Source organism: Molossus molossus, unplaced genomic scaffold (assembly GCF_014108415.1).
Source record: "Molossus molossus isolate mMolMol1 unplaced genomic scaffold, mMolMol1.p scaffold_m16_p_18, whole genome shotgun sequence".
Taxonomy (NCBI): Eukaryota; Metazoa; Chordata; class Mammalia; order Chiroptera; family Molossidae; genus Molossus; species Molossus molossus.
Genome location: NW_023425353.1, coordinates 16166700 through 16183247, shown reverse-complemented (window position 1 = coordinate 16183247; position 16548 = coordinate 16166700). Strand labels below are relative to the sequence as shown.

The 16548-nt window shown below is 38.1% G+C and overlaps 1 protein-coding gene across 1 annotated transcript in view; it reads right to left on the bottom strand.

The window, feature by feature from the left end:
• The window catches only part of DNAH12 (dynein axonemal heavy chain 12), a 276436-nt gene that overhangs the window by 213673 nt on the left and 46215 nt on the right, over positions 1–16548 (bottom strand). Inside the window, exons 11-13 of the mRNA XM_036266455.1 lie at positions 16264–16452; positions 6430–6586; positions 5691–5782 (exon numbers count right to left, since the gene is read on the bottom strand). Of these exons, the coding sequence (XP_036122348.1) occupies positions 5691–5782; positions 6430–6586; positions 16264–16452 (438 nt within the window). The remainder of the gene's footprint in view (positions 1–5690; positions 5783–6429; positions 6587–16263; positions 16453–16548) is intronic.

Below are 16548 nucleotides of genomic sequence, written 5' to 3'. Positions count from 1 at the left end.
AAGCCTGAAACAGCAATCAGAAAGAATATATGCACCCTTATGTTCATAGCAATGCTATTTACAACAGCTAAGATCTGGAAACAACCCAAGTATCCATCAGTAGATGAGTGGATAAAAAAGATGTGATGCCCTGGCTGGTTTGGCTCAGCAGTTAGAGCATTGGCCTGTGGACCAGAGAGTCCTGGGTTCAGATCCTGCTAAGGGCACATACCATGGTTGCAGTTTGTACCTGGACTGGACTGACTGGTTGGGGTCATGTGGGTGGCAACCACTCAATGTGTATCTCTCACATTGATGTTTCTCTCTCTCTGTCTGTCTCTCTCTCCCTCCCACTCTATCTAAACAAAAATAGAAATATGTCCTCAGGTGAGGATAAAAAAAAATGAAGGATACAGTCAGAAATAAAAGAGGCACTAACTGAAATAAAAAATAATTTACAGGAAATCAATAGTAGAGTAGGTAAAGCCAAGAAGCAAACCATCAAGTTGGAATATAAGGAAACAGAAAACACCCAATCAGAACAGCAAAAAGAAAAAAGAAGCCAAGAAAATGAGGACAGTGTAAGGAGCCTCTGGGACAACTTCAAGCGTGCCAACATTCGCATCATAGGGGTGCCAGAAGGAGAAAAGTTAGAACAAGAAATTGAAAACCTTTTTGAAGCAATAATGACAGAAAACTTCCCTAACTTGGTGAAGGAAACAGACATACAAGTCCAGAAAGCACAGAGGTCCCAAACAAGATGAACCCCAAGAGGCCCACACCAAGACATATCCTCATCAAAATGCTAAAGGTTCAAGACAAAGAGAGAATCTTAAAAGCAGCAAGAGAAGCTTGGCCAGTTTGGCTCAGTAGTTGAGCATCAACCCATGCACCAAGAGGTTGCTGGTTTGATTCCTGGTCAGGGCACAGGCCCAGGTTGTGGACCAAATCCCCAGTGCGAGGCATGCAGGAGGCAGCCAATCGATGTTCTCTCTCCTCGATGTTTCTATCTCTCTCTCCCTCTCCCTGCCTCTCTCTCTCTAAGATCAATAAAGGGGGGGAGGGGAAGCAGCAAGAGAAAAGCAGTTAGTTACCTACAAGAGAGCTCCCACGGAATGTCAGCTGATTTCTCAAAAGAAACTTTGCCGGCCAGAAGGAAGTGGCAAGAAATATTCAATGTAATGAAAAGCAAGAACCTGCAACCAAGATTACTCTATCCTGCAAAGCTATCATTTAGAATGGATGCACAGCCCTGGCCAGTTTGGCACAACGGTTAGAGCGTCAACCCCCAGACCGAAGAGTCCCGGGTTTGGTTCCCCCTAAGGGCACGAACCTCGGTTGCAATTTGTCCCCGGCTTCGATTGGGGTCCTGTGGGTGGCAACCACTCCATATGTCCCTCTCATGTGGATGTTTCTCTCTCTCTTTCACTCCCTCTCCCCCTCCCACTCTATCTGAAGATAAATGCAAAAAAAAAAAAAAAATGTCCTCGGGTGAGGATTAAAAGAATAGAATGGATGCACATAGAGTTGCCCAGACAAGAAAAAGTTAAAGTTCATCACCACCAAACCAGTATTATATGAAATGCTAAAGGGTCTTTTTGAAGAAAAAAAAGATTAAAAATATGAATAATGCAATAAATACATATCTATCAAAAATTGAATCTACAAACAAAATGAACAAGCAGAACAGAAACAGACTCATAGATACAGATAAATTTTTGTTTTTTGCCATATGGGAGAAGGAATGGGGGAATGGGTGGAAAAAGGTGAAGGAATTAAGAAGTACAAATTGGTTGTTAGACTGATAAACCTCAATGGGAAGGTGGGAGGGAGTCGGTAAGAGATAAAACAAAGAATTTATATGCATATATGCATAACCAATGGACACAGACAATAGTGTGGGGAAGGCAAGTGGGAGCAGGGAGCAGGGTCAACAGGGGAAAAAGGAGGGACATCTGTAATACATTCAACAATAAAGATACATTTAAAATAAAATTTAAAAATTTTTTAAAAGAAAAAATAAATAATTCGCCTTGGCCACTGTGACTCAGTGGTTAGAGCATCAGACCTCCAAACAATGATCTCGGGTTCAATTCCCAGTCAAGGACACTTACCTGGGTTGCAAGCTTGATACTGGTCCTGACTGAGGCATGTGCAGGAGACAACCAATTGCTGTGTCTCTCTAACATCCATGTTTCTTTCTTTCTCTCTCTCTCTTCTCCCTTTCTCTCTGCCACTCTGTCTAAAAATCAATAGAAAAATATCATCGAGTAAGGATTAAATAATAATAATAATAAAATTAAAATTAAGGGGCGGCCCGGCTGGTATGGCTTAGTGGCTGAGCGTTGACCCATGCACTAAGCGGTCGCCAGTTCAATTTCCAGTCAGGGCACATGCCCAGGTTGTGGGCCTGATCCCCAGTGGGGGGCATGCAGGAGGTGGTCAATCAATGTTCTTGCTCATCGATGTTTCTCTCTCTCTCTTCCTCTCCCTCCCCCTCTCCCTCCCCCTCTCTCTCTAATATCAACAAAGAAAAAAATTAAATTAAAGGGAGGAGGAGGTCAATGGGGGAAAGGAGAGACATCTGCAATACTTACAACAATAAAAAAAATTAAAGTTAAAAATCAGAAAAATAAAATAAAATTTATGTGGAAATATAAAAGTTTAAATAATTTTGCCCTGGCCGGTTTGACTCAGCGGTTAGAGCATCAGCCTGCGGTCCCGAGAGACCCGGGTTCGGTTCCCGCTAAGGGCATGTACCTTGGTTGCAGTTTGTCCCCGGCCCTGGTCGGTCGTGCGGGTGGCAGCCACTTGATGTGTCCCTTTCACATCGATGTTTCTCTCTCTCTCTCTCTCCCTCTCTTTTCCTCTCTCTCCCTCCCACTCTACCTGAACAAAAAATGTCCTCAGGTGAGGATGAAAAATAAATAAATAAATAAATAAATAATTTTGAAAAGAAGCAAATGGGAGAACTTACAATACCTGATTTACAATAACTTCCCATAAAATTACAGAAATCAAGACAGTGTATTAGCATAATAAGATATATATAAAAGCAATGGAAAAGAATAGAGAATCTAGAAATAGATCCACAGGTGTGGGATCCAAATGGAAGCAGAGTAGGTGGAAGTTAACACTCACCTCCCAGAACCAAATTTGAATTAAAACTGAAATATAGAACAATCAACCAGAAATAGACTCACAGATACAGTGTCAAATGAATTTCAACAAAGATGCTAAGATAATTTAATGGGAAAAAGATGATATTTTCCAGAAATGATGCAAAACAAGTAGATACCTACATGAAAAAAACTGAATCATGACCTGTATCCCACAGCATATAGAAAAGTTAACTTGGTAATAAACCCAAATATAAAAACTAACACTATAAAACTTCTTTAAAAAACATAGAAGCAAAGTTTAGTGAGCAGGAATAGGCAAAGATTTCTTAGATAGGATATAAAGAGAATAAACCTTAAAGGGAAAAAAATGATAGACTGGAATACATTAGAATTAAAAATGCCTGTTCCTTGAAAGACATGGTGACTAATATGAAAAGTCAAGGCATATACTGGGAAAAAATATTTGCAAAACATATTTCAGATAAAGGACTTTTACCCAAAATATATAAAGACCTCTTGAAGCTCAATAAGAATTTTAATAATAATATAGCCAACTAAGATAAATCCATTATTATTAAACCATAAGAATATAAAAACCCAATTTAAAATGTGCAAATTATTAGGACAGACACCTTATATTTTAAAAGATACAAATGAAAAATAACACATTAAAATACGTTCAACATTAGTCATTAGGAAAATTTAAATTAAAACCACAATGAGATACCACCATACACTCAGTACAATGACTAAACCAAAAAAGACTGATAATCCTAAAGGTTGGAAAGGATGTGGAAGGACTGGGAATCTCATACAGTACTAGAGAGAATGTAAATGGTATAACTTCTTTGGAAACTGAACAGTTTCTTAAAAAGTTAAAAATATACTTCCCATACTATCCCATAATCCAACTCCTAGGAAGATAAATGAAAGCATATAATAAAGCCCACACAATAACTTGTGTACAAAAGACCATGGCAACTTAATTAATAATAGCTCCAAACTGGAAACAACCCAAATGTTGATCTCAAGATGAATGGATAAACAAATCATATATCTATACAGTGGAATACTACTCAGCAATAAAAGGAAGAAGTTATTGATAGACACAACAACATAGATAAATCTCAAAAACTTTACATGAATAAATCAGACACAAAAGAGTATGTACGTATGATTCTATTAGAAAAGAAAAACCTATAGTTACTGGAAGTAAGTCAGCAGTTGTCTGAGGTAAGATTTAGGGAGAACTGACTAAGATGTGATACAAGGAAACTTTCTGAGGTAGTAAAAACATTTTGTATCTTGACTCTGGTGATAATCGCATGGATGCATAAATTGGTCAGAAATCATGTAACTGTACAATTAAAATGTGTGCATTTTATTGTAAACCAAACCTCAATGAAGTTGATTTTTTAAAAGTTAATCATTCTTGAAATTAATCAAAGGTGGAAAGGGGAATAGATTGATGGATAAATAAGGGATTGAAAAAACAGTAAAATATCAGAATCTAGGTGGGACTCTTCATAAAATTTCTTCAACTTCTCTGTATGTTTATTTATTCATAATAAAATGTTTGAAAAAATTAAAATTTCTCTGTTGTACTTTATAAATAAAATTGAAATAGTCAACAGAAAAAGAGAAGAGGAAGAAAAAGCTTAGTTTTAACCAACAGAACAAGGTCCCTTCAGGAGGTAGGACTCTTTCCTCATTTAATTGCCTATTCCCCACTGCTACCAAAATTATCTTTCTGAAGCTCAGATGCAAGTATTACTTCAATGGCTTAAAACCTCCAAATCAAAGTACAAACTCCTGAGCAAAGACACCTGAAGAGTTTTGCCAACAGATCCAACTTACATTTTCAGTTTCATATTCTAAATCCATCTATAAACATCTACTTCAAAACCTACCTCACTTATCACTTCTTTTATTTATTTTTTAATTAATTAATTTATTTGTTACAGATGTTTCTCCTTTTCCCCCCACTGATTCCCCCCTCCCACTCTCTCCCTGCCCTGTCCCCAGCTTTGTTGTCCATGTCCATTGTTCATGCATACATGCATATAAGTTCTGTGGTTTATCTCTCCCCCACCATCCCCTCTTCTGGGTATTGTCAATCTGTACCCCACTTCCACGTCTCTGGGACTACCCTATTCTTCAGACTGTTATGTTCATTATGAAAACCTTCACCAATTTCCCAAAGCAAAAGCAATCATTTCCTCTTCTGTGCTTTGACGTACTTTATCTATATCTGTATTCCAGTACTTATCTCAATATATCATAGTTATTTCTATGTTTGGCTTCAAGGCCAAACATAAGCTCCTGAGAACAATGATAATGTATTATTTATTTTTGCATCACCAAAATATTGCTAGGTGTCTGAATGTGATGAAGACATTTTTGTTGAATCAATGAATGAGTAAAAAAGAAATTATGAGGTAAATCTGTAAGTTTACTAAAATTATGTTTTAAATAAGAAATTCTACTAACTTAATTGAGGCATTTAGGCATTTATTTTCTAGAATTAAAAGATCATAATTTAAAAAGTAAATTCAAAAGGCATTAATGAAAAATAGCATTATCACTTACCTCTGTGTATTCATCAAAAGTATGATCTTCTGACTGAAAAGTCTCTATCAGCTCAACTGCAGTACCATCAAGGAGCCAATTATATTTTTCAACTGAAAATTAATAATCTAATTTAAATCTCAATAATACCCTTTCAAAAAGATAAGTGCTTTTTTATATGATTGTGGAGTGGTGTAGCCTATTCAATTAAATATTGTTAATAGAGTATTAACATACATTAATAGAAATAGAATGAAATAAAATAGACTAAGCAAACCAAGTTAAACACAGATGTTTTAAAATAAAGATAATATAGTATGTAATGATCTTAAAATAAATTAGAGATACAAATAAAACAGTTAATAAAAGGTTTTGCTTAATAGAATGTCAAATAACAATTATCTGTCCGGACCTCATATACACTTGAGAAGACTATAAAATTGAGGAGCAGGCTCTTCAAAACCATTCTTAGAAATTACCTTGCTTTCACCCTCGATTTAGCTTTCTCCTTATTCCAACATTTCTTCTTTCTACTTTTGGCTTTATTACCCTGTTCCAGTTAACACCCTTTGGACCAAACAACAGAATTCAAGTTTCTTAGCTTTGATCCTTGATGCTGCCAACAGCCACGTCCATGCTAACTTCTGGCTCTCCCTACTCTTTCATTATAGCCTCAGACAATCAAGTATCTGACCAAATTCTAGTAAAAATAAAATTCTTTTATTATAAAAGGGTATAATATTTTATTTGTCATATATACCGTATGTCTCATAATGTTTTCTTGCACCTTCTAAGTTACGATGTACTGCCACCTTCAGCGTATTAAGAGCCCACTGTAACACGTGTTCAGGAAGTTCTGTGTCAAGATTTACAATTGCTGAAGCTCCTGATAGCCAAGAGGGTACCGTTTGGACATTCTAACATAAAGAAAAATGACAATTTATGAAATAAATACCTGTGTAATTGGTCTATATGTAGACCTTATTTTTTTCCCAATTTTTATTAATTTACTTTTGTTACAAATGTTTCTCCTTTTCTCCCCTTAGACACCCTCCTCCCCATTGTGTCCCCCCTCCCCAGCATTGTTGCCTATGTCCATTGGTTACGCATATATGCATATAAGTTCTTTGGTTCATCTCATCCATCCCCGCCGCCCCCCTCCTCTGAGATTTGTCAGTCTGAACCGTATATCTTTCTATGTCTCTGGGTCTATTTTGTTCACCAGCTTATTTTGTTTGTTATATTCCACAAGTGAGATCATGTGATATTTGTCTTTCTCTGATTGGCTTATTTCACTTAGCATAATACTCTCCAGGTCCCTCCATGTCATCTCAAAAGATAAGAGATCTCTTTTTTACAGCTGCATAGTACTTCATTGTGTATATGTACCACTGCTTTTTCATCCACTTGTCTAGTGGATAAACACTTGGGCCATTTCCAGATCTTAGCAATTGTAAATAGTGCTGCTATGAGCATGGGGGTACATATATACTTTCTGATTGGTGTTTCAGGCTTCTTGGGATATATTCCTAGAAGTGGGATCACTGGGTCAAATGACAGTTCCATTTTAACTTTTTAAGGAAACACCATATTGTTTTCCATAGTGGCTGCACAAGTCTGCATTCCCACCAGCAGTGTACTAGAGTCCTCTTTCCTCCACACCCTCACCAGTACTTGTTGTTTGATGATTTGTTGATGGTAGCCATTCTGGCAGGTATGAGGTGATACCTCATAGTTGTTTTAATTTGCATCTCTCTGATGATTAGTGACATTGAGCATTTTTTCATATATCTCTTGGCCATTTGTATGTCCTTTTGGGAGAGGTGTCTATTTAGGTCCTCTGCCCATTTTTCAATTGGGTTCGTTGTCTCCCTTTTGTTGAGTTGTATGAACACTCTGTATATTTTAGAAATTAACCCCTTATCTAATGTATCATTGGCAATTATGCTCTCCCATATAGTGGGTTCCCTTTCCATTATGTTGCTTATTTCTTTTGCTGTGCAGAAGCTTTTGAGTTTGATATAGTCCCATGTATTAATTTTTCCTTCATTTCTTTTGCCTTAGGCATTATATCAGTGAAAATGCTGCTGCGTATGATGTCTGAAATTTTGTTGCCTGCATTTTCTTCTAGGATTTTTATGGATTCATGAGTCACATTTAAGTCTTGTATTCATTTTGAATTTATTCTTGTGTATGATGTTAAGTTGGTGATCTAGTTTCAATTTTGTTGTATGTAGCTGTCCAATTTTCCCAACACACTTTATGGAAGAGGCTGTCTTTACTCCATTGTATGCTCTTGCCACCTTTGTCAAAAATTGAGCATAATGTCTTGGGGCAATTTCTGGGTTCTCTGTTCTGTTCCATTGATCTATATTCCTTTTCTTGTGCCAGTACCAGGCTGTTTTGATTACAATGGTTTTGTAGTATAACCTGATATCCGGTATTGTGATCCTTCCTATTTTGTTCTTCTTTTTCAAGATTGCTATGGCTATTTGAGATCTTTTTTGGTTCAATATGAACTTTTGAAGTATTTGTTCTAGTTCTGTGAATTATGTCGTCGGTATTTTAATGTGGATTGCATTGAATCTATAGATTGCTTTTGGTAGTATGGACATTTTAATTATGTTAATGTTTTCTTTAAACTCATTTTTGTTGTTGAATGATGTCCCCCCCCCTTTTTTCCCCATTGACCCCCTCCTCCCCAATCCCGCCCCCCTCCTGGCTTCCCCACACTATTTTTTGTGTCCCTGGGTTATGCATATATGCATAAAAGTTTTTTGGTTTATCTCATCCTCCCTCCCTTCTTCCCTTTGAAGTTCATCAGTCTAACAACCAATTTGTACTGCTTAATTTCTTCATCTTTTTCACCCAGCCTCCCAGCCCCCTCCCATCTGGCAAACAATAAAAAGTTCTTTGTATCTAGGAGTCTGTTTCTGTTCTGCTTGCTCATTTTGTTTGTAGATTCAATTGATGATAGGTATGTATTCATTGCCATTTTATTATTCATATTTTTATTCTTCTCCTTCAAGAAGACCCTTCAACATTTCATATAATATTGGTTTGATGGTGATGAACTTCTTTAGCTTTTTCTTGTCTGGAAAACTCTTGGTATGTCCATCAATTCTAAATGATAGCTTTGCAGAATAGACTAATCTTGGTTGTAGATTGTTGCTTTTCATCACCTTGAATATCTCTTGCCACTCCTTTCTGGCCTGCAAAGTTTCTTTTGAGAAATCAGCTTACAGTCTTATGGAAGCTCCTTAGTAGGTTACAAACTGCTTTTGTCTTGCTGCTTTTAAAATTCTCTCTTTGGTTCTGGCCAGTTTGGCTGAGTGGTTAGAGCGTCGGCCTGCGGTCCGGAGAGACCCGCGTTCGGTTCCCGCTAAGGGCATGTACCTCGGTTGCAGTTTGTCCCCGGCCCTGGTTGGTCGTGCGGGTGGCAGCCACTCGATGTGTCCCTTTCACATTGATGTTTCTCTCTCTCTCTCTCTTCCTCCCTCTCTCTCCCTCCCACTCTATCTGTACAAAAAATGGAAAAATGTCCTCGGGTGAGGATAAAAAAAAAAAAAAAAAAAAGATTCTCTCTTTGTCTTTAACCTTTAGCATTTTGATGATGATGTGTCTTGGTATGGACCTCTATGGGTTTGTCTTGTTTGGGACTCTCTGTGCTTCCTGGACTTGTATGTCTGTTTCCTTATCAAGTTAGGGAAGTTTTCTGTCATTATTGTTTCAAATAGATTTTCAATTTCTTGTTCTCACTCCTCTCCTTCTGGCACCCCTATGATGCAAATGTTGGCACGCTTGAAGTTGTCCCAGAGGCTCCTTACACTATCCTCATTTTTTTTGGCTTCTTTTTTCTTTTTGCTGTTCTGATTGGGTGTTTTCTGTTTCCTTATATTCCAACTCGATGGTTTGCTTCTTGGCTTGACCTTCTCTACTATTGATTCCCTGTAAATTATTCTTTATTTCAGTTAGTGCATCCTTCCTTTCTGACTGGTCCTTTGTTATGTTGTTGATGTTCTCACTAAGTTCCTTGGAGGTTTCCTTAAGTTACTTGAAGGTCTTACCAAGTTCCTTGAATGTCTCACTAATTTCCTTGAGCAACCTTATAACCTGTGTTTTGAACTCTGCATCTGATTGATTGCTTATTTCCATTTTGTTTAATTCTTTTTCTGGAGTTTTGTTCTGTCCTTTCATTTGGGACATGTTTATTTGTCTCCTCATTTTGGCTGCTTCCCTGTGATTGTTTCTATGTATTAGGTAGAGTTGCTATGCCTCCTAGGCTTCATAGGGTGGCCTATTGTTGTAGGTGTCCTATAGGATCCAGTGGCACAGCCTCCCTAATCACCCCAGCTATACCCTTGAGGTGTACCCCTCATGTGGACTGTCCACTCTTCTATTGTTATTGGATCTTGACTGCTGTTGGCACATCAATGGGAGGGATTTATCAGCTGCAAGGACTGGCGGTGCCCACTGAATACTGGCCTCTTACTATCTTGGAGGACCAGCTGTGCAGGGGCCCACCATGCAGAGCAAGACTTACTTCAGCAGGGCTCTGGTACGCACTGAGTCCACTCATTGAGTGTGTCACTTATGGAAGTTGTTTGGGTGGTGGTGTTCTGCTGTGGTCTGAAGTTGTCCTCTGGCTGTGCTGGGCTCTGAGGTAAGGTCAGGCACTGCCTGTGTTTTATCTATCCAGGGCCACCCAGCATAAGCTACAAAGTGATCTGCAGATGGCTGCTACTTGTGCTGGGCTTGGAGGTGCCCAGGAAAAGCCAAGTTGTGAACCAAGGCTGGCCACTTCTAGTGCCAGACCTGGGGCCACTTAAGAAGAAGTATGGGGCTCGCTGAGACCAGATGCTGCTTGTTTAAGAGATTTTAGGAAACTCTGAAGCAGGATCCAAGACATGCGAATCCTATGGTAAAGCCTTTGGAAACAGCTTGGGTGAGCCTGAAAGTTGTGTGGGGCAGAGCCTCAGTGAATCAATGAAGTGGGGCAAACAGTGTGAGCCAAGTTGCTGGAGTCCCAGATATGGCAGGTGTCTGCCACCACAGGGAAGGGCTCACAAAAGCAACATCAGCCTTCACCAGCACGTCTGTCCAGGAGAAAGCTGCCTTGCCAGACTTCAAGGCCAAACAACTCCGTCCTTTTCTGTACGTCTCTGGTGCCCCTTAAGTTGCCTCCCCTCTGAGCTTAGAGGGAAGAAATCCAAGTAAGTCCATATGCGGGCCCTTTAAGAGGAACTGCCTGGGGCTCCCGCAGCCAAAGCCTGTCTCTCCCTCAGTTCCTGCTGGTTTTTCTAGCCAGAAGTTATGGGAACTTCTCTTCCTGGCACTGGAACCCTGAGCTGGGTGCCTGGTGGGGGATGGGGACCTCTCACTCCTCAGTGAGGACCTTCCCAGCCGAGGTGTCCCTCCTACCAGTCTTGGTGTGGCAGCTGATTTAATTTTGTAATTGTTGGACTTCCATTCAGCTCGAATTTAGGTGGTTCTGAATGATGATTGTGTTGTAGTTTAGCTGTAATTTTGAAGTGGTTTTGGGAGGAGGCGAGTACTGCATTTATCACCTTGACCAGAAGTCTCTAATAAATAAGGTATGTGCTTCCATTTTTTTTTTATTTTTTATATCTTCCTCTATTTCCTTTTGCAATTTCCTGTAGTTTTCTGCAAATGTGTCCTTTACTTCTTTGGCTAAGTTTATTCCTAGGTATCTTAATATTTTTGCTGCAATAGTAAATGAAATTGTTTTTTAGTTTTTCTTTTGTGAGTTCATTATTGGTGAATAAAAATGCCATTGATTTCTTGACATTAATTTTGTATCCTGCTACATTGCCAAATTCATTTATTAAATCTGGTATATTTTTGATGGAGTCTTTAGGGTTTTCTATGTATAATATCATGTCATCTACAAATAACGACAGTTTCACTTTCTCCTTTCCAATTTGGATCCCTTTTATTTTTTCTTCATGTCTAATTGCTGTGGCTAGCACTTCTAGTACTGTGTTAAATAAGGGTGGCAAAAGTGGGCATCTTTGTCTTGTTCCTGTTCTTAAGGGAAATGCTTTTAGTTTTTTCCCATTGAGTATGATGTTGACTGTAGGTTTTTCATATATGGCCTTTATTATGTCAAAATATGATCCCTCTGTTCCCACATTGTTGAGTGTTTTTATCAGAAATGGGTGCTGAATTTTGTCTAATGCTTTTTTAGTGTCTATTAATATGATTATATGATTTTTATCTTTCATTTTGTTTATGTGGTGTATCACATTTATTGATTCGCAAATATTGTACCAGCCTTGCATCCCTGGGATGAATCCCACTTGGTCATGGTGAATAACTTTTGTTAATGTATTGCTGGATCCAATTTGCTAATATTTTGTTAAGGATTTTGGCATCTATGTTCATCAGGGATATTGGCCTGTAGTTTTCTTTCTTTGTAGTGTCTTTATCTGGTTTTGGAATTAGAATTATGCTAGCCTCATAAAACAAGTTTTGAAGTCTTCTTTATTTTTGAATTTTTAGAAATAGTTTGAGGAGAATGGGTATTAGTTCTTCTTTGAATGTTTGGTAAAATTCCCCCATGAAGCTGTCCGGCCCGGCTTTGTTTGCTGGGACAGTCTTCATTACATTTTCAATTTCCTTAGTTGTTATTGGTCTATTCAAGTTTTCTATCTCTTTCTGGTTCAGTTTTGAGAGACTGTGTGTTTCTAGAAATGTGTCCATTTTGCTTACATTGTCCAATTTGTTGCTGTGTAATTGTTATTTTTATTTATTTATTTATTTATTTATTTATTTATTTATTTATTTTTGATATTTTGTTCAGATAGAGTGGGAGTGGGGGAGAGAGAGAAACATCGATGTGAAAGGGACACATCGAGTGGTTGCCACCCACATGACCCAACCAGAGCCGGGGACAAACTGCAACCGAAGTACATGCCCTTAGCGGGAACCGAACCCGGGTCTCTCCAGACCCCAGGCCAATGTTCTAACTGCTGAGCCAAACCGGCCAGGGCTGTTATTAGTATTTATTAACAATACTTTGTATGTCTGTGGTGTCAGTTGTTACTTCTCCTTTTTCATTTCTGACTTTGTTTATTTGGGTCCTCTCTGTTTCTTGGTGAGTCTAGCTGAGGGTCCATCAATCTTGTTTATCTTTTCAAAGAACCAGCTCTTTGTTCCATTGATTTTTTGAATTTTTTTTTTGTCTCTATGTCATTTGTTGCTGCTATGATCTTTACTATTTTCTTCCTTCTACTTGCTCTGGGGTTTTCTTTTTGTTTGCTTTCTAGTTCTTTAAGTTGTAAGGTTAGATAATCAATTAGAAATTTTTCTTCTTTCTTGAGGTAGGCATGTAGTGTTATGAACTTCCCTTTCAGGACTGCTTTTACTGCATCCCATAAATTTTGTGTTGTTGTGTGTTCATTTTCATTGGTTTCCAGGAAGTTTTTAATTTCTTCTTTGATCTCCTTGGTAACCCATTTGTTGTTTAATAACATGCTTTTCAACCTCTGTGTATTTGAATGTCTTTGCGTGTTTTTGTTGTAATTGATTTCTAGTTTCATGCCATTGTTATCTGAGAAGATGCTTGATATGTTTTCAATCTTCTTGAACTTGTAGTCTGTTTCCTTGCTAATTTTTTGTCTAGAATATCTGTCCAGTGATGTCAGTGGGGTATTGAAGTCCCTTGCTATGATTGTATTGCAGTCAATTTCTCCTCTGAAGTCCTCCAGAAGATTTTTAATATATTTTGGTGCTCCTATATTGGGTGCATATATGTTTATCAAGGTTATATCTTCCTGTTGGATAGATCCTTTCGATATTATGTAGTGGCCTTCTTTGTCTCTAGTTATGGCCTTCATTTTGAATTCTATTTTATCAGATATGAGCATTGCTACCCCAGGTTTGTTTATTTATTTTCCTTTCTGTTTTCTTGGAAGATTTTTCACCATTCCTTCACTTTCAACCAACGTGAGTCTTTTGCTGTGAGGTGGGTCTCTTGTAAACAACATATATATGAGTCATGCTTTCTTACCCGTTCAGCTACTCTGTGTCTTTTGATCAGAGTATTCAATTCATTTACATTTAAGGTTGTTATTGACATGTACTTATTTATTGCCATTTTTGTTCATTGTGGTTATATTTTTCTTCCTATTTCTTCCACAAATTACAGCAGTCCTTTTAACATTTCTTGCATTGCTGTTTTGGTGCTAATATATTTTCTTAGCCTTTTATTGTCTGCGAAGCTCTTTATATCATCTTCTATTTTTAATGATAGCCTTGCTGGATAGAGTAGTTTTTGGTTCAGATCCTTGATTACTTAATGCCATTCCCTTCTGGCCTGTAGTGTTTCTTGTGAGAAGTCAGCTGACAGCCTTATGGGGGTTCCTTTGTAGGTAACCTGTTGCTTATTTCTTGCTGCCTTTAGGATTCTCTTTTTGTCTTTAATTTTTTATTTTAATTATTATGTGTCTTGGTGTGGGCCTTTTGGGGTTCTTCTTACTTGGGGCTCTGTGTGCTTCTTGAATTTGAATACCTTTTTCCTTCACCAAGTTAGGGAAGTTTTCTGTCACTATTTCTTCAAATATATTCTTTAACCCTTGATAATTTTCTTCTTCTGGAACGCCTATGATGTGGATGTTGTTAAGTTTTCAATTGTCCCACAGTTCTCTTAAGGTGTTTTTTTCTTTTTGGTTTTCTGATTAGGTAATTTTTTCTACCCTGTCTTCTAATTCACTGATCCAGTTCTCAGCTTCCTCTACTCTGCTGGTTAGTCCTTCCAATGTGTTCTTTATTTCTTTATGTCATTCTTCTTTTCCAATTTGTTGGTTCTCACTGTTTCTATATCTTTATTCATGGTGTTGAGCTCTTTATTTATGCTGTTGAGCTTCCTCATTATCATCATTCTGCATCTGAATTCTACCTCTGATAACTTGTTTAGCTGCATTTCATTTATCTCATCTTCAGTAGTTACCTTGTTCTTTCATTTGGGATTTGTTTCTTTGTTTCACCATTTTGGCTATCTCAGTGGGTTTTGAAGCCTGCCAAATTTTCCCTGTGGGTGTTGGTGTTTCACTGATTATGACTCCCTCTGCTGGGTTTGGAAGAGTATGGGAGGACCCATGTTAAACACCACTGTCAAGTCTTACTTTCCTAGGTAGATTTGCAAGCCCAGGAAAGGTTCAGTTATCCTCTAGGTTTTTGCCTGAGGCTATTAGTCTCAGTTACGTGATAAGCTTTGGGATATAGCCCTCAACTGAATGAAAAACTCCCTCAGGTGTTCAGGGTAAAAGGATTTCCAGAGGGTAGGGCAGATGCTGGCTGTTAATGAGTCTCAATTTGCATTTCTCTAGCCTGGCCTGGCGGTGTTCAATTTCTGAGGGAGGGGCTGTTGCTTCTCCCCAGGGCTCTGGGAAGGGGATTTCTTGAGTATATAGCTACTGTCCTGTCTGGGAGTGATTTAGCAAAAAACTTCCATTGCCCTCTCACCTCTCCAAGCTCTAGAGTCTCCATACAGTTCAAGTCCAGTCCATCCTCCCTCTGCCAGAGCCCAAGGTGAGTGGCTGTAGTAATTTAGTGCTCCGCCCTGGTCCTCTGCACTGTGGAGCCGGCTTAGGATTTTAATCCCAAGAGCTGCTCACAGCTAAAACAGCTGCTGTCCATGGGCTTCCAGCCCACCCTCTCATGCCTCCCCACATTCTACCAGGCTTGAATCAGTGACCTTTTTTTTCTGTCCCTGGTTATATGGGTCCTTTCCAACTGCTTTTCTGTTGCTCTTTCCTGCCAATTTGTCTTCATTTTAGTTGTAATTCCAGTTTGGTCCTGGGAAATGGTCTGTGTATCTTCCATTCACCCTGCAGCCATTTTGAAATCCCAGATCTTATATTTTTTAAACATTCTTTTCAGATTTCAGTCACCCAAGAAAACATAACTTGATACAAAATAATGATTTAAAGTTGTGCCCTGGCTGGTTTTGCTCAGCAGTTAGAGCATCGGCCTATGGACCAGAGAGACCCAGGTTTGGTTCCTGCTAAGGACATGTACCTCGGTTGCAGTTTGTCCCTAGTCAGTTGGGGTCATGTGGGTGGCAGCCAGTTGATATGTCTCTCTCACACCGATGTTTCTCTCTCTCTCTCTTCCCCCCTATGTCCCTCCTGAATCTATCTGAAGATAAATGCAAAAATGTTAAAAAAAAAAAAAAAAAGTAGTATAGTTTGTGATCCAATACAAAATTTAAATTGGGTGAGTTTTCTATCATTCAACAGATATTTATTAACTATAATGTCAAAGTGACTATACTAGATAGCTCTAGAAAAAAAACAAACATAACTTGGATCTTGTACTTAAGTAGCTAACAACTCAGTAGGGAAAATGGGACATAACTACACTACAATAGAACTTCTAAGAGCAAATGTCATCTTCAGCCAGGAAACTTTCCCAAAAAGAAAGAACCTTGTTTTAATGTAAAATAACTTGGAGGATGGAAATAAAATAAGGAGTTATAATATTTCATGTACATTTACAGAGCTTCAACTCAATTTAAAATTCTGAAAAAGAGCCATTTAAAGAAACCTGATAAATAAAGATAAAGCAATACCTGCAGAACTTCAGCTATTCGTTCTACCAAACCCAAAACAACATCTTCCAAATCTTGAAAGGTAGGGTAAAATTCCATTTTATCATCATCAAATGTCAATTCCATCTTAAATATTGGCAGCCCTCGTTGATCTTCTTGGTCAAAGAGTTTTACAAATCCTTCTACAGTTCTCTTTAAGAGATCCTTTAACTGCATGATATCATAAATTACAATTAATTTTAAAAGTACAAATTCAACCTTTAATTAAAATCAGTGAACTTATGGTCTATAATTAAGTCATTCTAT